This window comes from Nelumbo nucifera, chromosome 6 (assembly GCF_055504915.1).
Source record: "Nelumbo nucifera cultivar China Antique chromosome 6, China Antique-T2T, whole genome shotgun sequence".
In the NCBI taxonomy this organism is placed as follows: Eukaryota; Viridiplantae; Streptophyta; class Magnoliopsida; order Proteales; family Nelumbonaceae; genus Nelumbo; species Nelumbo nucifera.
Window position 1 is genome coordinate 34,637,236 of NC_142654.1, and position 23,295 is coordinate 34,660,530.

At 42.0% G+C, this 23,295-nt stretch overlaps 1 protein-coding gene across 1 annotated transcript; it reads left to right on the forward strand.

The window, feature by feature from the left end:
* Positions 1-20,131: 20,131 nt before the first annotated feature.
* On the forward strand, positions 20,132-23,070 carry LOC104606463 (plant intracellular Ras-group-related LRR protein 5-like). The gene is made up of 3 exons (XM_010271682.3): positions 20,132-21,043; positions 21,548-22,464; positions 22,645-23,070. The coding sequence occupies exons 1-3, from the start codon at positions 20,497-20,499 to the stop codon at positions 22,795-22,797; spliced, it is 1,617 nt and encodes a 538-aa protein (XP_010269984.1). The 5' UTR covers positions 20,132-20,496; the 3' UTR covers positions 22,798-23,070.
* The last annotated feature ends 225 nt before the right edge of the window (positions 23,071-23,295 follow it).

Consider the following 23,295-nt stretch of genomic DNA (forward strand, 5'->3'; position numbering starts at 1 on the left):
GCAAGTCTCCCAACCCATCAACTGAAAAAAAAAAAAAAGTCTTCAAGAGATTGATTACTCGTTTTCTGGGTCAATGCTGTTCAGCCTGTTCTACTTTCTGGGCCAATGGCTGGAGATAAGCATCCACGATCCACCACGTACATCACTAAATGCTAATTCCCATTTTATATTGTTTCGGTCTTCCCCACCATTTAAGTTAAATATTATTTTCTTCTCAGGTTACAAATTTAGCTGAAGGCTCTATCGTAACATGAAACATGGTTTTGAAAATCAGATCGGATCGGATGGTCGAACCAGTTAATTTAAGAATTAATTAGTAATAGTTTCATTTCATCCTAAAATCACTTTTTGGTTAAAAATCGTTGATTTGGTCAGTAATCTGCTGATACAGGTGGTCAAACCATTAAATCATGGATCCGAATAATATTTTTTGACTGTTTTTTATTTTAATTTATTTTTTTTATTTTTTATTTTTTCAAGTCAGAATGGACCGTCAGTTCATACTGAACGGAACGCAGGAACCGGTCCCAGAACGATTACATATCCGGTCCGGTTTTTAAAACTTTGATATGACAATCCATCCTTACACCAAAATAATCGAGGTGAGAGGTGAGACCCACCCAATGGATCAGTGCGTCAGAGCCGGTCAGAGCGTCTACAGTTTCTCTGACTCAACTTCATTCACAAATGGCAGATGAGATGGCAGGGCACAAGAAGCTTATTTGCTTATTGGGCAGCCTACGAGGCAGCTGACATGGACAAGAGAACTAATTACTCACGTTGACGATACATGATTATCAGATCATCTCTCCGTGCAATGGAAAATGGAGAGATCACAACTGCCCCCTGTGACCAATATGAAGTGTATGTATCCCCTTATCCAGTGACAATATTTTGAATTGAACACAAGACCAATTAATTCTGCAAGGTAGCAGAGAAAATTAAACCCTGGTCAAATTAATTAATAATACTAGCCACGTGTCCCACTTCAATTCATAGCAAAATCCAACAATAGCCATGGCGTCATCTTGACGTAGCGGCTAAATTCATATCCTAACGGCAGAACTGCCAATAAAGCCTGTTCAAATTGGACACTAATTGGACGTCACACATCACTTAAAGTTTTAGCTCACTTATTTTGTAAGATCTCGGCAGACAGAAATTGTTGTAAGACACGTGGCTAACAATTAACAAACTGGATGGATTCTCCTCAAAAGTTGGCGTAGGGTCATTTGGGGCTTTATCTTTCATGAGAAAATGGCCAGGTTGGATTGCACCACACGTTATTCACCTAAAGAGTTGATCTCCTCATTTGATCATTTCATGGGAAAATATTGATCGCTTATCAGTATTTTTTTATTCCCCGGCAAAGGTGTTAAATGACAGATTTATCCAAAAAAACTGGCATTATTATGAATGGTTTTCGACGCGTATGGCGTGTGGGTAAAACTTACCCGCCTGGTCGCCTCTACTTCCCGAGCAACAAACGAAGCCAAAAATGGTCGCTATTACACAGTTTATAGGCAGATATTGCATCACAATTTAGTGGTGTCGTATTTGAAAATCGGATTTTGAATTTGAGATTTTATATTATTGAATTATAATTGGTTGAACTTGGATATTATAATTGGTTGAATTTGGATATTATAATTCGATTTAATAAATATTTGAATATTATAATTGGTTGAACTTGGATATTATAATTCGATTTAATAAATATTTGAATTTGGCCTATTATTCAATTCTTATATATAATATATAAAATATTTAAATATTTTATATAATTTATATTTATAATAATTAAATTATATAAATAATCTATATATTTATATATTTTATATAAATAAAATATTTATTTTATATATTTATTATCTACCTAAAATAATTAGTTGGTTGAATTCAAATCAAATTGAATATTCAAATATCTAATCGAATTAGAATTCAGACATTAATTTTCAATATTCGTGCGCTATCAAATTTTGTGAACAGATTCAAATTCGAATATTACCTAATTAAATTCGAATTCGAGCATTAATTTTCAGTGTCCATGGAATATCAAATCGAATTTAGATATTGTCCGATTTAATTCAAATTCAATCCATTTATACCCCTATCAAGAATTGAGTCTCACGTTATTTGACATGGCAAAATTCATATCTGGAGACATGCCATTTGTATAGTATGAACCTAATCATAGGATCACACATCATCAAAACTTTGGTAATTTTGTTCAGTTTGTGATTGTATTAAGGTTCCTAAAAAGACATAAAAACAAATTTATGCTAAAAATTGGAAAAAAAAACTAAAACTAAAAAGAATTATTCAAAGTGTAAATATATCCCTTGCTCCATATCGAGGTGTATCAATAGATTGTGTGTTAATGTTTCATCTAACTCACGAACACAATCGGGGTTCTATACGCAACAATACGTTATTTTAGAATCAACGAAATGGTCTTTCAATCTATCGTTTTAGAATCAACAAAATAATCTTTGAGGAGGGGTGATTTGGCCCTACATCAACATCTTGACACGTGGCACCATATGGAGATCAACTTCAGGTCACTTTAGACACCTCGCATCAATCTCAGTTATCTCAACCTCACCTCAGCACGACGCCCAGTGGATGCCTTGGAATGTGTCAGCTCAGCGTAAGAGGTGACCTACTTCCGCTCACCTGGTTGAGATCAGATCAGCGACCTGTACAACGTGGAAGGCGACCCCCTCCTTGAGCAAGTTGTCACCTCCGACTTCCCCGGGATCATGACACCACGTCGACGGAGCTAACTACCACACCACACATTTCGGGCGCGGCTAGATAAACACTACCCGCTTACGCGGAGCCCATCTCCGGGTATGAAACCACCTCCGAACCAGACGAGCCGAAGATCTCAGACGTGCTTCGTGGAGCTCACGACTGTTAGCCTATATAAAGGTGTCCCCTTCCTTTGAAAAGGTACACGCGATTTAGCTCTCAAACACTCTAACTTTCTCGCTTTCTAGCTCTCACAACTCTTCACTAACTTAAGCATCGGAGTGCCCACACCGGGAAAGCCTTCCAAACACCTTGATCTCTCTCTTTTTGCAGCTTGACCAGGTAACTTCATCAGCCCGACATCTGAGCTATCCGAAAACAAGGAGCACTAGATTGCACATCATCAATTGGCGTCATTTGCGGGAATCACTACACAAAAGCCAAGTTCTCACTTGTCTGCTAAGTCCCAACTCAATGGCATCCACAAACAACAACCCCGTCAATCACACCAACAATAACAACACGCATGTTGATGGTACTGGCACAGGGACCAGGACCAGCCCATACTGAACTCAGAGATTCCAATAGTCATAATTGGGCAATTCACGATCCCATTGGCCTACCAGGCATCCCTGTCACACAAGGTTTGAACCTTCCACTACCCGCCATAAACACCCCTCTCCCAGTAGTTGAGCCTTCCACAGTTCTTGTTGGGATTGATGGCCACCAGTTTCATGAGCTGGTGCAATATATCCACAGGATAGACCTACAGATGCGAATGTGGGAGGGTCAATTCGCAACAATGGTCGGGATGCACTAATAGAAAATGCATCAATAGAAACAGCAGCAACAAGTCGTCGACCAAGTCCCAATGCCAACATTGAACATGAACCAAAATCAGCATCCTAGCGACCTGAACCTAAACCAGATGTCAAATCCACCTCTCCATCATAGCAATCAAAACTAGGTCCCAGATGAGGAGGCGAGTTGAACCACGACATCAGTGGGGATTGAAACTACTAGTTCCATTGAGGGGTCCAAGAGAAGGTGTTGCAGACGTTCACGCCACACCTTAGGGAAAACCCGCTTCGCCCCGTAGGGCTAGGAGGAGGTGAAGGTAGAAGATGGAAAGAAAGAAGAGGTGAGCCACGTTGCCACCTCAGTAGCACAACACGTATCCCGCACCTCACCACTAGTAGCTGAAATCCTTGCCGCCCCACAGCCCAAGGATTTCAAAGCCCCTAGCCTGCATTCCTATGATGGCATAACCGACTCGGTTGACCACCTTGCCATTTTGTAGACCTTGATGCAACTTCACAGAGCCTCCGATGCGAGCTTGTGCATGGCATTCCTAACCACTTTCTAGAGGGCAACTTGGATGTGGTACTCGAGACTAGTCACGAGCTCCATCAAGAATTGGGGGCAGTTTGTTGATCTCTTTACCACCCACTTCAAGACAAGAAAGCGGTGTCTGAAGTCCACCACTAGCCTCCTCAACGTAGTCCATCACCCCGACAAAAAGCTTTGGGACTACATCAAGCGGTTCAACCTGAAGCGATTACAAATGCCCAACCTCGACCCCACCGTCTAGCTCATTGGGGCAGTTAACGGCATCCAACACCCTATCTTGCACTAGAAAATGAAGTTGAACCCTCCAAGCACTATGGAATTCCTTGACCAAGCCACCAAGTTCACATAGGCTAAGGAAGCCTCAGGTCCCGATTAGAGCTAAGCAAAAAAAGGAAGATGTCGGAAGATGAACAGGGGAGCAGCAAACGTAGGAAGAAGAGCAGGTTACCAAGGCGTAGCAAATTGCCTCGTAGAAGAAGTAGGTCTACCTACAGGAGCAACAGATCGTCAGGCCAACATTCTCAAACTCCTTCCATGCAAAACCGGAACTACATAGTCCTAAACGTTAAAAGGGGGGAGATACTGCTGCAAATCAAGTCCGCTGAGTACGTGAGATGGCCACCTCGGATGAGGGGAGACCTAACCAACTGAAATCCCAACAAATACCACCATTTCCACCAGGACATAGGTCACAACACCGAGAATTATCATAACATCAAGGACAAGATTGAGGATTTGATCCGACTTAAAAAATCATTAAATAAGAAGATCGTGACCGACCTGCTAACCAACCAAGAGACGAGCCACTGTCGAGGAGAGATCAGCCTATGTGCGACCCACCACCTACAGAGCGGCCCCTCCGTGGCGTCATCAACATGATCACGGGCGAGTCCATAGTTGCAAGCTATACCACTTCAATAGGCAAGAATTCAATTCAGGAGCTTGTGCACAAAAAAGAGAACCCACCAAAGCGCCCTCGTGTTGAAGAAGTCATCTATTTCACCAAGGATGATGCTCGTGGGGTCCAGCATCTGCACGATGACACCTCATAGTCAAATTAGTAATAAACGATTTTGAGGTTAAGCATATTCTAGTCGACTCCAACATCTCGGTGTACATTATATTCTTGGATGCGTTCAAGCATATGGAACTAGAGAGGAAGGACCTGCTTCCGACCGACATCCCCCTAGTCAGCTTTAGTGCAGAAGTTGTGTGACCTCTAGGCCATATTAATATGCTGGTAAAAGTGGGCTCGGCACCCAACAAAGTCCACTTTAGCCACAATTTCTTAGTGGTAGCAATTGTCTCACCATACAACGCCATTCTAGGCCAATCTATTCTGCATGCCCTCAAAGTCATAGTGTCAACCTACCACTTGGCAATGAAGTTCCCGATAGACCATGGAGTAGGCATAGTGCATGGTGACCAGATGGAATTGCGGAAGTGCTATGTGGCAGCACTTAAGGTCAAAGAAAAGCAGGATGTCAACATCGACCTAGAGCCACCCCCAGAGAATAGTGAGGAAAGAGCTCGCCCAATGGAAGACATTGTCATGGTGCCAATCTCAAATACTGACCCTTCTAAGACGATGCAGATCGACATACACCTCAAGGAACCGCTACACTCTGAACTAGTAAGATTTTTAATTAAAAATTTACATATTTTTGCTTGGTCGGCTGTAGATATGCCTAGCATAGACCCCTTTGTCATAACTCATAGGTTGTATATTGGCCCTTTAGTTAGATTAGTCCGATAGAAGAAAATGAATCTCGCCCATGAGCGGTGGAGGTTGGCAGATGATGATGTTGGAAAGCTCCTCACAGCAGACTTCGTGAGAAAGGTCCAATATCCGAGCTAGATCGCAAACCTAATTCTCATAAAGAAAGCCAACATCAAGTGGTGCATATGTGTCGACTACATAGACCTTAATAGATCATGCCCAAATGATAACTTCTCACTCCCTAGGATAGATCACTTAGTAGACGCGACCTCAGGTTTCAAGCTGTTGAGTTTCATAGACACCTATTCCAGCTACAACTAGATTCAAATGGATCTAGCCAACTAGGAGAAGATGGACTTTGTAATTAAAATGGGCTTGTATTGTTATAAAGTTATGCCCTTTTCTTTGAAAAATGTTGGGCGACCTACCCGTGGCTTGTAAATAAAATATTTTTTATCTTACTGATAATAAAATTGAAGTTTATGTTGATGATATGGTAGTAAAAACTCAATTATCAAATTCTTTAGTTGCCAACCTGAACAGCTTTTTTAACATCCTAAGGAAATATGACATGAAGCTCAACCCGAACAAATGCATCTTCGGTGTCACGTCAGGCAAGTTCCTCGGTTACATAGTGAACCAACGAGGCATCGAAGCCAACCCAAACAAAATATAGGCCATCCTAGATATGTGACCTCCTACTTCGACAAAAGAAGTATAGAGGCTAACAAGTCGGATAGCCGCCCTGAACCGGTTTATGTCTAAGTCAGCTAGGTGGTGCCTTTCTTTCTTCAAATGAGATCAAGAGGTACTTAAGTTCCCTATCAGTACTAATCAGGCAGAACCCAAAAATGAGCTAACACTCTACCTCTCCGCGATTGACGAGGTAGTGAACTCAGTCTTAATTCGAGAGGTGGACAAAGTGCAGCAACTTGTCTATTATGTAAGCAGATCTTGCACGCTGTTGAGACTAGATACCCTAACATAAGAAATTGGCCTTCTCACTAGTTTCAACAGCTCGTAAACAGTGCCCTTACTTTTAGGCCCAAACTATCATCGTGTTCACCGATAGACCTCTAAGGCAAGTCCTACAAAATACCGAGGTGTCAAGGAGACTAACGAAGTGGGCAATCAGTGAGCACAACGATAAAGGCCCAGGTCCTAGCCGACTTCATCGTTGAGTGTACATTCAGCACGTCAACCCTTGAGGACGAGCCTATCTGCACTTCAGATGCTTCGACCAATGTGGCACTCATCCCGACCTAGGATGAAGAGCCCTAGATCCTCCACGTGGATGGCACATCCAATCAAAGAGGAAGTGGAGACAAACTAATCCTCTACAAACCAAGTGAGGTCAAATGGAGTACGCCCTCCAAGTTGCATTCTGAGCACCGAACAACATAACCAAGTATGAGATGCTTATCGCCGAGCTGTCACTAGCAAAGGAGGGTGACATGAAGCACCACATTATTTGCAGCGATTCACAACTAGTGATGAACTAGGTGAATAAATAGTATGAGGCCCAGGAGCCCGCCATGTTGGCCTATTTGGCCAAGGTTAAAGAGCTCTTGCCTAACTTCTACTCTTGGTACATACAATAAATTCCAGGGTCTGAAAACACTAAGGCCAATGCGCTTTCAGAGTTGGATGTTGCAATAAGCATCATGAGGAGAACAATATACATTGAAGACCTACCACGACCATGAAAGAATGGTAGGATCCATCTAATGGACGCCATAAAGGTTGTGGAATGGGTGGGGCGAATTTCAAAAATTTCTTACATTTTTCCAACTGGGAATCATATTCCCTAAATTTAGAATACAATATTCAAGGATCCTACTTAAACCATAATCAAGCCAGATCTATACCAAAAGATAAATGGGAGGAATATACCTGATTCGGAGAAGCAGTATCTCTCAAAGTTGGTGTTCACCCCCAAAGAATGCACCAAGATCCATTCCTACTGAAGATGACACAGCTGTGGATGGAACAGAACCAGCAGGGTGCGTCCTACACACAGGATCCTTCGCAAGAATCCTCTGGAAACACTAAACATTGAGTCCTTTTCAGTCTTTCTTGCAAGACTGATGTCAAGAACAGATTTCTTGACTTCCTATTTCTGCAAACATCGAATCTTGCAGAGGTAGATGGCTGCGGCAGGAGGAGAACTCTAAGGGCGAAAAAGGCTGAACTGCTTTTTCTTCTTTCTTTGGAGTATGAATGAAATCCAATCTCAATTCGCAGGAGGTATCCCTTGTCTTTCCAAAAATGGTTCGAAATCTGATGTTTTTTCTCTTAGAGTTTCTCCTCCTTTCTTCTTGATTAAGAAACCTCCTAATTAGGAGTTATCCCAATCCAAATCAGTATTTGGATAGGGGATTATCTTAATCCTATCTGCAGGTAAAGTTAGCTTACTCTTGATCTTATCAGGAGGTTACCATATTCAAATCTAATTTGAATTTGGTCTCCCAGAGTGGATAAGGTTAAAAGCCTAATCCTTTTCACTAACATTAATCTCAGATTCGCCCCATATTTGGGTGATCATATCAGCCCAGTTCGAAATGGGCTTTTGGCCCATTAAGTGTACAGTGTTAAACTAGTTTCCAATCTGCTGCCCAGTTGGGCTTCTTTGTATGGCGTGGGACCCAAGCATTGATCTACACACCAGCCACATGGGTTCGGCCTAGCCTTTAATACAAGGCCCAGCCGAATTCATTGAAAAACTCAATAAACCCCTGAGCCCATCATATGGAACCTATGGGCCCAACACTTACATTAAGTGGTCCCTGGACCAAGCCATCTTATAAAAACCCAGGGACTGTGGGCAGGTGCAAGATTAGCCCATCAGGTATTATCCTCAATGGTCTTACACTTAACCTCTCAGCCCTTAATGATCAAGCACTGCCCGACAAGAGAGGACCTCTCCCTCGGCTGCAAGGAACAGTGCCGCACTCTCTACTCACATGGATCCCGGGAATTAAAACCATTTGCAAACATTTTGAAACCGTATATATATATATATATATATATATATATATATATATCTTAATTTTGCAAAACAAAATTCCAATGATTGAAATCAACTGCCGGTAGTTTGGTTTCCATCAGAGAGAATGCATTCCCAATCATTACCCTTTGTCCGACAAAGGGGCTGATCCTGTCACTATGATCACCCACTCAGATGAATTCTCAGACTGTCCCAACATACCCAGGTTTTGATCCCCATCTAAGGATCTCACTGATTGGCATATCAAAGACAGCCCGATCCGACACCTAGTGAAATGTCATAATCGAGTCTAGGGGTCAGGTGTAACTTTCCAGTTTTGCCCATCTGTCTCCAAGGTCCAGGGCAATACTGGAAATCTGGTCCGGTTCAAGGATTCAAGTAATCCCATACTGCATGTGCCTCGGGTCTCACCCTGGTGGCCGAGACAGGCCATCCCAACACTTGGTGGCACACCAGTATCAGCCTTGGCAGGATAAATCTCCCCAGACTTATCCAATGGCTGTGAACATTTAAAACTAACACGAGTCTCTATAAGTGTCCAGTTTTAGGGTCTTACACAGAATTAAACCAAACAACATGAATCAAACATGTACTTTATTTATCTCCATTAAATAACAAAAGTACATCAAATCGGATTGAAGCTAAGGGCATACAAAAACTGTCTAACAGACCAAGTATAGAAAGAGTGGTAGAAGATGTCACTCCCATCATGATCACAAAACCGAGCTGGAAAGATCCGCTCGTTGACTATCTGCACCACAAGACCCTACCAGTAGATCGTAATGCAGCATGGAGGATAGAGCGGTAATCCACTCGCTATGTAATCATTGACGAGCAGTGGTGTGTCTGGAAGCATGTCATTAACCACTTTGGAACACCAGTTTAAACATTTATAATTTTATTCCGATTCTCAAACAACTACTAACGTAGTAAAGTGATGAGAACGGGTCATATCCACAGGGAAGCAGGGGAAAAATAATTACATACTTAGATCCGGGAGAGAGAACACAAAGGGGAGTTGCAGAAATATAAAATTAATTAATTAAAAAAATAGAATTCATTAAAATCAAATTCGAATAGTACTGAGAATAACAAGTGCACAAAAATAAATAAATAATAGAAACAAATAAATTAAAGGAACGAAATAAAAATGTCTAAGAATCCGATCAGAGGTATCTGTCTCTGGATCTCTCCTTCGACACTCGAACTTCTCGAGCTAGGCCTTCCGTCTTACTTGGCCGAATTTTAGATTTGCATAAATGAAATAAAGTACAAATTAAATCTAATAAAAGTAAAATTTGCAGGAAGGAAAAATGAACTAGAAATTAAAGAACAAAAAGTAATTTTAAAACTGAAGAAAAAATGGTTGGGATTCAAGTCCAGAGGTGGCAGTAGTGGCTTAGGCGAACTGCAAGTAGGAACCCCTCCTCTCGCTTGGGCATCCTCCTCTTCCTCTACCCTTGAACTTCTCAAGATTAGTCTTCTTTCTTACTTGGGTGAATTGACCAACCCCTTCTACAGGGCCCCTGGGACCCTTTTTATAGAGAATGGTGGACACAACTAGAAATTGGGAGAAAGATGGGGGGTGGTAGTTGGGATTTAGCAAATTTTGGGATGCCCTTGGGTTTCTAATGGATGGGTAAGATGGTTTTGGGATGATCCTATGGCTGAAAATGGAAGGAGATAACACCTAATATTATGTAGGGCTAAGATTTGGGTGCCCAGAAATAGAGGTTGTAGATTAGAACATCTAGGGTTGAAGGGTTAAGATTAAAAGAATATGTGGTTCCCTAGATTGAATGGTTGGGATATAGGATGGAGGGAGTGGGTGAGATTTAATGGTGAGGAGTTGAATGGTGAGGATTAGCAGAATAGGTGGCACCCTAGGGTTTAGAAGCTACAAAGGAGAACCCTAAAATGGATGGTGGAGATTAGAAGGAGTGGATGATGGAGATTTCACATCTAGGGTGGCTAGGGTTAGTTAAGGAGGAAAAGATTAGGTTAAAAAGGCTCCCTAGGGTTTTCTAATGAGAGGGGAGCATGGTAATATAGTAGGATGGGCGCCAACTGGATTTAGCAGATAGGAGGCGCCCTCATGTTCTCAATTCTTTACAAAAACACCCCCTCTCTCAGTTGGAGTTCACACAAGCTTCCCAAAAACTGCATTTCAGCGGAGAGAATGGCAACAACTTGGTAAATGACAAGGCGAGTTAGGCGACGGCAAGAGAGGAGAAGTGAGAAGAAAATGTCGACTATTGAAGTGTCAAGTGAGGGTTTAGGATTTTAGGGTTGGCCGACTGGGTGTTTGAGGAACATATTTCCTCATTTACCCCTAAGAAATTTATTTATTCCATTAATGTATAAAAGTATATAATATAAAATATATTTATATTATAAATATATCATACTCAGATTTTCATCAAATCGGATGGGGTGAATCTGAGTTCAACCCGATTTTTAATCAGATTCTACTTTAGCCATCCGAATCCAATCCGATATGACATTTATCTCATCTGAATCCAAGATTATTGGATCGGGTTGTGGGTTTATGGGTATTGTTGACAAGCCTACTTGCAACATCCAAAATTTCTCCTAGAGGAACATCGTGTGTCAATTCGAACTCCCTAAGCTATTGATATCAAACAACGAGAAGCAGTTTGACGACATCAAGTTACAATGCTGGTGTGCCAAAATGGGAATCCAATAAAACTTCACCTCGATAGCTCACCCTCAACCGAACAATTAGGCCGAAGTGACAAACAAGGCGATATTGTGTGGACTTAAAGCTCGGCTCTCTCAAGCTAAAGGTTTATGGGTAGATGAGTTTCCTTGTGTTCTGTGGGCCAATCAGACGACAATAGGCGAGACCCCCTTCAACCTAACGTATGGGACCGAGGTCATCATTCTGACGGAGATCGAAGTACCGACCTTGCAATTCGAGGCATACGAAGAGGGGACAAACAAGGACGGGATGCAAACTAACCTAGACCTGGTATAGGAGGTTTGTGACTTGGACTATATACAGACCGTAACGTACCAATAGCAGGTAGCTTGGTACTATAACGCCTGAATTAAGAGACATCAATTCTAAGTTGACGACTTAGTACCCCAGAAGGTTATGGCATCTAAGCCCAGCTTGGGAAAACTAGGTTTGAGCTGGGAAGGCCCCTATATAGTGTCAAGGGTGATCAGTGAAGGAGTATACAAGCTCAAAAATTTGGAGGGAGGCAGGTACTCTCTGTGTGGAACATTGACAATTTGAATAAGTACTACCTATGAAGACTCCAAAGTTTCAACATGCATCCGCCGAAGCTTAGAATTACACTAAGTACAGAAAACATTAACCACCCACTATGGCGACCTGGTCAAGCCTATTTACACTATAAGCACTTTGGCTAAGAAATTAAAATGGGGATTGAGGGGCATTTTGGTTGCCCCACACAATTATTGACACATGGATGCTGGTGATAACGTAGCGTCTAGCATAGCGAAGCAGCTCACCAAAGTGACATGTGGCAGTTAGCATCAGGTATGCGGCTGATCTAGAGCAAGCTCGGCCTACAATGTCTAGCATAGAAGAGCAGCTCGCCAAAGTGACATGTGGCAGTCAGCATCAGGTACGCGACCGAGCTAGAGTGAGCTCAGCCCACAACATCCAGCATAGCAGAGCAGCTCGCCAAAGTGACATGTGGCAATCAGCATCAAGTACGCGGCCAAGCTAGAGCGAGCTCGGCCCACCAACTCGCCCGAAATAGTCCCGCAAACAACGCCCACGTAAGCGCCGTAATCGTAACCTTGAACAGTATGCCCCAAACTATGGAAACAACTTCGAAGAAAATTCAGAGATGTCACCTGATGGCTCCTGAACCACAGATAGCTATAAAAAAAACCCTAGAATCACTCTGAAAGGTATACACTTTGATACTCTCAAGCTCCCTAACATTCTTAGAGATTACTCCTACACACTCACTAACTTAAGCATCGGAGTGCCCTCCCCAGGTAAAAGCTACCTGGGAACTCTCACCTTCTTCTCTTTTTACAGCTCACTTCAGCTCGGATACCTAGCTCGCAATTCGTCCACACAGCTCATCCATACAACTCAGCCCAGCTAGATTGCTGTCAGTCGGAGTCCAAGCCACAACACACGAGGGAGCATCTAGATTGTGCATCATCAATTGGCACCGTCTATGGGAAACGCAGCAAAAAGCTTGTGTTTCTTTTTATTCATCTTTTTCTCTCATTTCATTCAAAGAAGCCTTTCAATGGTGATCCCCTCTATCAATAATGCCAATGACCAGGTGCCGACAGTCACAATAGGTCAAATTGATGTTCCTCTACCACTAACAGATGCGCAAGAAAATGTGAACATCCCACCCTCGCCTCCAACTGTAGATTCCATGACACCTCCCGCAGTAGTGGACGTGCAGTAGTTCAACGACTTGGTGCATGTGTGCACAACATGTTCGAACGAATGCAGTCATGGAAAAACATATTCACCTTAACAACAACAGTATCAACAGCAACAGCAACAGTAGCATCAACAACAACAGCAACATCAATAGCAATAACAGTATCAACAACACCAACAATAGCAACCGCAACAACAATTCCAATAGTGGCAGCAATGGCAACAATATCCACAGTAGTGGAATCCTGTAGTGCCCAATCATCTTGTGTCTCGAGATGGCCAGTAGGTACTACATAATAGCCAACAACAATCGTTTAATAGCCAGTAAGTGCTAGCCAACAACCAGGAGGTCCCGAGGAGCAATCAGTGGCTGCTGCCTTAGAACAATGTCATGAACAGTGAAAACCCACATCGCCCATGGATATGTAGTCAGATTCAAGTCCCAGACCTAGTCGTCCGGAATGAACAGGCCCCAGCAGAGAGCCAAGCTGAGGTTTCTGCTGAGACCAATGTTACCAGTTCCACCGAATGCACTAGGAGGAAGACCAAGAAGCGCACACACCGTGCAAGAAGAAAGATATGGCTCGCCCGCACGAGCAGTAGGGCCCAACACGAGGAAAACAGTGCAGTAACCAGCAAGACAGTCTCCCTCTCAGAGTAGCCTAGCCTAACACATGAAGCCCCCACTAGCACTTGAAATTCTTAAAGCACCACGTCCGAAGAACTTCCGAGCTCCAACTTTGGAGTCCTACAAGTGAAAGACAAACCCAATGCAGCATGTGAACAGCTTCCAATATCTCATGCTCCTCCATGGAGCTAACGACGCCAGCATGTGCATCGCATTCCCCACCACGTTGAAGGAGGAGGCTTGGCTTTGGTATTCCAGACTAACACCAGGATCCATTAAGAACTGGTACCAGTTCGCCAAACTTTTCATCAATTAATTCGCTACTAGTAAGAGACTCCAAATCAACAACCTACTTGTTCAACGTTGTCCAGAAGTCGAATGAGACACTCAAAGAATATATTAGGAGGTTCAACATGGAGAGTATACAGATTTCAGGCATGGGTCCCGTTGTACATCTCATAGCCACAAAGAAGGGTGTGAAACATCGCAAACTGAAATGGGAACTTGAGCTACACCCTCCAGCCACCATGGAAAAATTCCTTGACCTAGCACACCACTTCATCAAGGCAAAGGAAGTAGTGGGGACAGAGTCTTACATAGCAAGAAAAAGAAAGCAACTTGAAGAAGAAGTGAGTACAAGTAGAACCAAGCGGAGGAGTAAGTCGCCAAAGAGAAGTAGGTCGCCTTAGACTTAGAGTAGGCACAACAACTCACCACGAAGAAGAAGCAAGTCACCTTGGAGCAGGCGCAACAGCTCGTCACAAAGAAAAATCAGGTCACCTTGGAGTAGGCGCAACAACTCGTCACGAAGAAGAAGCAGGTCACCTCGGAGTAGATGCAATAGCTCGTCACAAAGAGAAGTAGGTCATCTCAGAGTAGGTGCAACAACTTTCCACGAAGAAAAAGTAGGTCACCTCGGAGCAAGCACAACAACTCGCCATGAAGAAAAAGCAGGTCACCTCGGAGTAGGTGCAACAGCTCGCCATGAAAAAGAACAGGTCGCCACCTTGGGGCTCGACTCAACGACAAGCCACTACACTTTTGTACAGCAGCTCACCTTTGGCAAGTTGTAGAGAGAACTTAGTTCGCCTCCGCTGTTAACCAAACTTAAGACTGAGGACGATCTTAAACTTCACCTCTTCACAAGTGACGAGGTGATTAGCTCAGTCCTAGTAAGAGAAGTAGATAAGACACAATAACCTCTCTACTACATTAACAAGGTCCTGCACATAGCGGAAATGAAATACCCCAACATAGAGAAGCTCGCCTTCGCATTGGTGCTAGCCGCCCGGAAACTAAGACCCTATTTTCAAGCCCACGACATTGTGGTATTAACCGATTGACCTCTGAAACAAGTCCTCCTAAAGCCCGAGGTCTTGGGAAGACTCACCAAATGGGAAATCGAGCTCAGTGAATATGATATCCGGTTCGAACTGCACATAGCTATTAAAGTGCAAGTTCTGGCAGATTTCCTTGCCAAGTGTACCTTCAGCTCGTCATTGTCCAAATAGATAGAGCTGGAAGCGGAAGCCTCATCCAGCGTGGCACCTTCTTCTCACGAGATAGCGAATTAGGACAAGGAGCCCTGGATACTTCACATAGGCAGCAAATCCAACCTGGGTGGAAGCGGATTTGGGTTAATGCTATACGGACCTTGCGAGACAAAGCTGGAGTATGTGCTCCGGTTTCAGTTTTGAGCATCAAGTAATGAGGCTGAATATGAGGCCCTACTAGCAAGATTGACGTTAGCAAAAGAAGTGGGAGCTAGACACATAGTGATATGTAGTAATACGCAGATCGTCACAAATCAGGTAAATGGGGATTACGAGGCTCGGGAACCCTTCATGGCAGCATACCTCGCCAAAGTTAGAGAACTCCTCCCCAGTTTTGACTCTTGGTACCTCCATCAAATTCTAAGATAAAACACAGAGGTTGATGCCCTTTCTAGACTTACGAGTATGATTGACTCGACAAAAAGAACGAAACGTAGCTTAGCTCATAGAATGAAAAACAGGTCGCTACATGAAATGTAGGCAATCAACTGTACAGAAGATACTATAGGTGAGAAACTCTATAGAAGATATTACGACAAATAGCTCGCTACGTGATAGTAGGTGAGTAGCTCTGCAGAAGATATTTCATAGAGTCGAGTTGGAAATGCAGCTTAGTTCATAGAACGGAAAGCAGCTTGCTACGTGATAGTAGGTGAGCAGCTCTATAGAAGATCATACACTATCATATCTACAATGCCTGCGCCGAACTAATAAAGCAAGCGACCTATGAAACAACTAGACCAATTACACTTTCTGAGAGTTACTCTCTTCGTCGAGCTAACGCTGGCTCGAGAGTGGGGGGCAATTGATGAGGGGTAATTTGGTCCTCCGAATCGTACAACGACATGTAGCTTCCGGATGACACCTCAACGCCAAGTCAACGAACTAGCTCAGTAAAATTAGCTCGGAGCATCTCAACCAGGCCGAACCGAACAAGTTAAACCGGCTATGAGAGAAGATCAAGATGAATCAACAGTCGAAGCAAGCTGACCCAAAATGCCCTAAAGAGCTTCTACTCTCTTCGTCTACTAAGCAGTGACTCGAGAGTGGGGACAATTGATGAGGGGAATTTTGGTCGCCCCACACAATTATCGACACGTGGACGCTGGTGATAGTGCAACATCCAGCATAGCGAAGCAGCTTGCCAAAGTGACACATGGCAATCAGCATCAGGTACGCGACCAAGCTAGAGCGAGCTCGGCCCACAACGCCCAACATAGCAGAGTAGCTCGCCAAAGTGACATGTGGCAATCAGTATCAGATACGTGACCGAGCTAAAGCGAGCTCGGCCTACAGCGTCAAGCATAGCAGAGCAGCTCGCCGAAGTGACACATGGCAGTCAGCATCAAGTACGCGACCGAGCTAGAGCAAGCTCGGCCCACAGCGTCCAACATAGTAGAGCAGCTCGCCAAAGTGACACCTGGAAGTCAGCATTAGGTACGCGGATGAGCTTGAGCGAGCTCGGCCCACCAGCTCGCCCGAAATAGTCCCGCGAACAACACTCACGTAAGTGCCGTAACTATAACCGTGAAACCAGCTTACCGAGTTGACCGCCACAAGACCCGCAAGCCCTGTAACCATTGCGCAAATCTAGCAACTGACAGTCCAACATGCCCCAAACTGTAGAAACAGCTCCGCAAAAAACTCAGAGATGTCGCCTGATGGCACCTGAACCTCATATAGCTATAAAAAGACCCCAGAATCACTCTGAAAGGTATGCACACTATACTCTCAAGCTCCCTAACATTCTCAGAGATTACTCCTACACACTCACTAACTTAAGCATCAGAGTGCCCTTCCTAGGTAAAAGCTACTTGGACACTCTCACCTTCTTCTCTTTTTACAGTTCACTTCAACTCGGATACCCAGCTCGCAGCTCGTCCACACAGCTCAACCCAGCCAGATTGCTGCCAATTGAAGTCCGAGTCATAGCACACGGGGGAGCGTCTAGATTGTGCATCATCAAGGATGCCAAACCGCCTTCAGCTCTAAGGCACCCTAAGATGACCTCGGGAGGCATCGGCAATAAAAGGCCAAAAGTTCAGCAACATTCTGACTTGGCTAGAATCTTAACAGGCCAATTCTCTTTTGACACCTCGGCGTTAGTGCACCTCATCACCTCGGCTCACATTTTATACTTTAAGTGGCATTTGATAACACTTTTCAGACCTTTGAAGTCTAAACATGTTGCTTTTTAAATGCCACCTTTGTTTGGGTTGCCCTCTAATTAATAGATTTGTAACCCAAATTTAGATCTTAATTGATAAGAGGTAGAACAGGTCCTTAACGCGATCAAACACATTTTCAGACCTGTGTGAAAGACATAAATGTCCTCGCAAAATTTTTAGAATGATTTGTTTTGTCCTTCATATAAAATCGAAAATATAGGTCATTCGACATCTTCACTGGGATGAGAATGAAGCTCCACCGCCATCAAATTCTCTTACAGGTATGGTTTCAATTTGCATATGGATTTGATTTCTTCATGTTTTCTTCCACGAGCATAGGGTTTCCATTTTCTATTGATTTTTTTTCTCCAGTTTCTCAGTATCCAATCTCTTGCAATTTCCATTTGCTATTGATAGCATCTTCGATTTTATCCAGTATCTCGTAGGTATGTCTACTTCATCCTTTATTATCATTGTTTCTTGCTTTGTTTCATCCAGCATTCTTGTTTTTCTTCTCCATTGCCGTTGTTTATTGCTTGTAGTGTGTCATGTTTCCTTGTATTTTATCTTCTCCGTGAAACTCTATTCTGGTTAGGGTTTAGAATTCATATACACTTGGAACTGTTATAGCAAACCCAAATATGTATTGGAATAGTTGGGACTGTTCTAGCAAATCTCCACTACCGTATTGGAATACTTAGGATTCACCATTGTCGTTTCTCTTTATCATACTCTATTACAAGGAATAGTTGGGATTGTTATAGAAAATCTCATTTGTATTGGATAACTAGGCTGGTGATTAAAATGTACTTTTGTTTTATAACAAAAGCAAAACATTTTTCAATAAATAGTTCAGTAAGGAATTAGTATCAAAGTTTTCAAGGATAAAAATAAAGAAAAGAAACTCTAGTTGGATAATTAGTTTAATAAATTAGTATCTTTTAATTATTTCTTTAATTTATAAAAATTATTTTAATTTTTATTTATGTAAATTATTAATTGTAAGTTATTAATTAGTTTAATTTTATTAAGTATAAATTATTTTAATATTTTTTAATTTTAATCGTGTTATTTATTAATTAGTAACTTTTAATTTTTATTTTTTTATTCTTATTGTTTCAATATTATTTTGAAGTTGAAAATTATTTTTTATGATATAATGTGAATTGAACTCAAAATTTCCAAATTATACGTTCTAGGGGTAAAATAGTAAAAGCAATGAATTTTAAATGCTAAAGGGTTGATCCAATACAAACAAACTTATTAATTCAGAGCCTCTAAAAAATAGAAAAGCAACTATGTTTCTTTTCATATTTCAAACCCAAATAATATCTTTTTAACTTTTAGATTTCTGATTTATCAAACAACACCTTAGCCTATTTTCTAAAACAGAAAATAAAAGGTGCAAGGGGGGCACAATGTATGCAAAAAAAGGAGACTTCATTGATCGAAAAAAGTACATCGCTACTGGAGAAAATAAATAAATAAATAAAGAGGAAACATTTAGAGCACATAGGCTTGAAGTACAAAAACTCTCAAAAGACAAGAATAGAAATCCCCTTATCAGCAGCTACACCTTTCGCCTGCGCACCCATCAGACGAGTCATCTCGGGCCAAGGATTAACAACGAGCTGCTCCTTTCACCGAATCGATATCGACTTAGGAGTGGAGGCAATTGATGAGGGGTGATTTGGCCCTATATGAACATCACAACACATGGCACCAGATGGACATCAACTTCAAGAGCACTTCAATTCGGACACCTCACACCCATCTCGGCTTTCTCGACCCCACCTCGGCAGGACACCCCGTGGACACCTTGGAATGTGTCAATTCGGCGTAAGAGGCGACCTGCCTCCATTGACCTAGCAGAGGTCTGGTCGACGACCTATGCGACGTGGAAAGCGATCTCCTCCGCGAGCGAGTTGTTGCCTCCGACTTCCTCGGGATCACGGCACTACATCAACAGAGCTAACTACTACCCCACACATTTCGGGCGCAACTAGATAAACACTATCCGCTTACATGAAGCTCATATCTGAACGTAAAATCACATTCGAACCAGACGGGCCAAAGATCTCAGACACGTTTTGTGGAGCTCACAAGAAGATGCCCCATTCCTTTGAAAAGATACACACCCTTTAGCTATTAACAACTCTATCTCTCTCGCTTTCTAGCTCTCCCAAACAATTTGATAAGCTTGACATGACAGTTATACGATGCGTCTCAAATATAACTCTAACCATAGTATTATGTGATGGTAAGCGAAAATAATTTTTCTTTTTTTTTTGTTTCAAAAGAATTGAACCCATCACCACCTTACGCAACACGTGGCAAGAACTAACAGCAATGGGGAATTCTGCCGAAATTGGGGAGTCTAGGATAAGGATATTTGGGGTGGGGACCTGATCTTTCTACCTTATAGATCCTAGATCCCAAGTACCTAGTGGAATCATCGAATATTAACATTGACACGTGGAAAGTAAAAATCACACTGACCAATCCTCGTTCCATTTTTGTTGTTTTTTTCTGAACTTCCGAACTGAAGACATTCTGTCCGATCAGGTCGGCCCAGGCCGGCAGGGGCGAGCATCATTGAGGTCTGCAGACAGATATTTAAAGATATTTGATATTTCTACAGCGAAGAAGCTTCCATGTCCTGATATCCATGATTTCTTTATAATTCCTTTTTCTTGGAAAGTGGTTCGGGTTTTGTCAATAAAAACAACATTCTCTCTATCTCTGTATCTTCAACTCTTCATAAATTAAACGCAACTTTCACAGCTCTACCACCCACCATCACCTCTAATCCTCTATCCTCGCCTCCGCCACCTTCACTGGCACCGGCATCACCTCAAAGCCCAATTCTTCTCGTTCACGTCTGTTTTCTCTGGACAGAATCAAACACATGGCTGTGATACCCAAACAGAATCCATCGCCTGCCGTCGTAGAGACCGTCGATGAGATTATGAGAATCTTCCGGTCACTACCACCCAGACCCACATTGGATGAGGTTGAAGCAGCGATGTCTGTTCTCAGAACTGTAAATAGTGAAGAGCAGATGAGGCTTGATGAAATATCTCAAGAGGATAAGCCCCCAGATGTCCCAGAGGAGCTGTTCGCTGTGTTGCAGGAATCAAAGAGGACCATGGTCTTGTTGCAGAGCCATGAACAAAAGAGAGAAGCTATTTACCTTACTGATCTTGAGAAGAAGTTTCAGACCTTTGATCAGCTTATCCAGAGAGCTTCTGAGTTGGTTTCTGGAGATACCCAGAACCAAAAGAAGGCTGATTTGACTTTCTTAGTTTCGAAAATTGAAGGAAAGAATGTTGTTGCCATTAGTGATGAGAGTGTCATCAAGATAAAGAAGGATGAAGGGGCAGAGTCAAAAACAAAATCAGATGTCGCAAAGGGTTTATTCCGTAGCTATTCCTCAAAGGCCGGGCTCTCTTCAGGTCAGATAGGATTTTTCTCCTTGTTATATCATGTTCTCTTTTCCATTCTTAAAGACTCTGGTTCTTCCTTTTTTCACCTCACTTATGCATTGAAAGCTATGTTATTTAATTGATACATATGATCTTTAAGAAACCGAAAGAAAAATACATTTGATTCTACCAAAGAAGAAAACCCTTTTCCTTTTCTTCTCATATGGGGATTGATTTACATCTAGCTGTTTAGTCTGTTAAATAAATCCAAGAGGAAAAAAATCCCAATTTTAGCTGCATACCTGTTTAGTCTCTATTAAACATCAAATCCATTTTTTCTTCTTTTTTTTACTTCAATTTGTGGAGAAGTTAGTTAAGTTTGCAGATATTTTCACTGTTAATCTATATAAATATATATGCTGCTCAATATCTCCTTGATGAATTAGTTCTGACTGATTGAATTAGCTAATTCCCATGTGGTTTTGGATTGTTCAAATTCCTTCTATGATCTAAACGTTTTGGATACATCTGCAGGTGAAGGAGGTACAGAGAAATTAAGCTTAATGAAGGTTGCTGGCCTAATCGAGACCTCCTCTAAAAGTGGAGCTGGTGTTCTTGACCTACAAGGGAAGTTGATGGATCAGATTGAGTGGCTTCCAGCATCAATTGGGAAATTAAATGATGTGACTGAGTTAAATTTATCTGAGAATCGAATCATGGCTCTTCCATCCACCATTGGCAGCCTCAAAGCCTTGATGAAGCTTGATGTCCATGCAAACCAACTGATAAGTCTTCCTGATTCATTTGGAGATCTAATCAATCTGACTGATCTGGACTTGCAGGGAAACAGGTTAAAATCTCTGCCTGCTTCTTTTGGGAACCTGACGAATTTGATCAATCTTGATTTGAGTTCAAACCAGTTTACCATACTACCAGATGCAGTTGGAAATCTAACTGGCTTAAAAAGGTTGAATGTGGAAACAAACGAGCTCGAGGAACTTCCTTATACGATTGGGTCGTGTTCTTCGCTTGTGGAGCTGAGATTAGACTTCAATCGGCTAAAAGCACTTCCTGAGGCAATTGGAAAGCTTGAGAATTTAGAGATACTTACATTGCACTATAATAGAATCAAAGGGTTGCCTACAACAATGGGCAATCTTTCTGAGCTGAAGGAACTTGATGTCAGCTTCAATGAACTTGAGTCAATACCAGAGAACTTGTGCTTTGCAACCAATCTTGTGAAATTGAATGTTGGAAGGAATTTTGCAGACTTGACAGCCCTGCCAAGGTCAATTGGCAATCTTGAGATGCTTGAGGAGTTGGACATAAGTAACAACCAAATACGGATTTTACCAGAATCTTTCAGGTTCCTGTCGAAGTTGAAAGTTTTCTATGCTGATGAGACTCCATTAGAAGTGCCACCAAGAAAAGTAACTAAACTGGGTGCTCAGGTAATGTTTATTAAAAACATTTAGCTTTCTGGATTGAGTTAATGGCTTAGTTGGAGAGTACTGTCTTTGTCTTCCATTGTTGAGGGCATTAGCTCAATCTGAACTTACAAGAAAGAACTTAAGAAAGTAAAATTAGTTGTTAATGTGGAAGTTACTAACATTTTCATCTCCATTCCTCAGGCGGTGGTTCAGTATATGGTTGATCTTGTTACAGAAAAAGATGTGAAACCTCAACCACTGAAGAAGAAGAAAGGGACCTGGTTTTCATTTTGCTTCTTATCTCGACCTTACCAAAAGAATCTGACCAAAAGTGGAAAAGCAAGGAAAGCTTGAGTCTTACTGTTTTCTCTCATATGCTAGTTTTGTACATGAAATGTTCTCATAAGTTATCTTGTTGTTATGTTTCATTTTTCTGTTAACTTTCCTTATTTAGTCATCAAAATTTTAATAATCTCAACTGTAATTGTCTTGTGTAGGTCACCATTTGCTCTTGTACAGCCTTTCATTTCTTCTTGTCCATATTTGGCCATGTAATATTGTGCCTCTTAATTGTACTCATTTGCTGAAATAAATTCGACCGAGTTATTTGTATCTTTTATTACAATATATCTTGATTCTTGAATGGCTTTTGTGGAAGCAATCTCATAATGAAGATAGTATAGAATAAATTTTATCCTCTTAAGTCTTAACCTTCATCTTGGCCAAGACATGTTTTGACTGTTTGTCTTTGGCTAACAGGAGGAACCAACGACTACAATCCATTTGATGGAACCAGACTTAAGTGACTGGATGTTTATGGCTATCTGATCTTGCATTCATTGAATTGGTTTC

What these genes read in the sequence shown, in the direction of transcription:
- LOC104606463 (XM_010271682.3), top strand. Translation starts at nt 20,497, where the DNA reads ATGGCTGTGATACCCAAACAGAATCCATCGCCTGCCGTCGTAGAGACC. An exon ending in AAAGGCCGGGCTCTCTTCAG is followed by an intron (nt 21,044 to 21,547) that starts GTCAGATAGGAT and finishes ATACATCTGCAG; the next exon opens with GTGAAGGAGGTACAGAGAAA. An exon ending in TAACTAAACTGGGTGCTCAG is followed by an intron (nt 22,465 to 22,644) that starts GTAATGTTTATT and finishes TCCATTCCTCAG; the next exon opens with GCGGTGGTTCAGTATATGGT.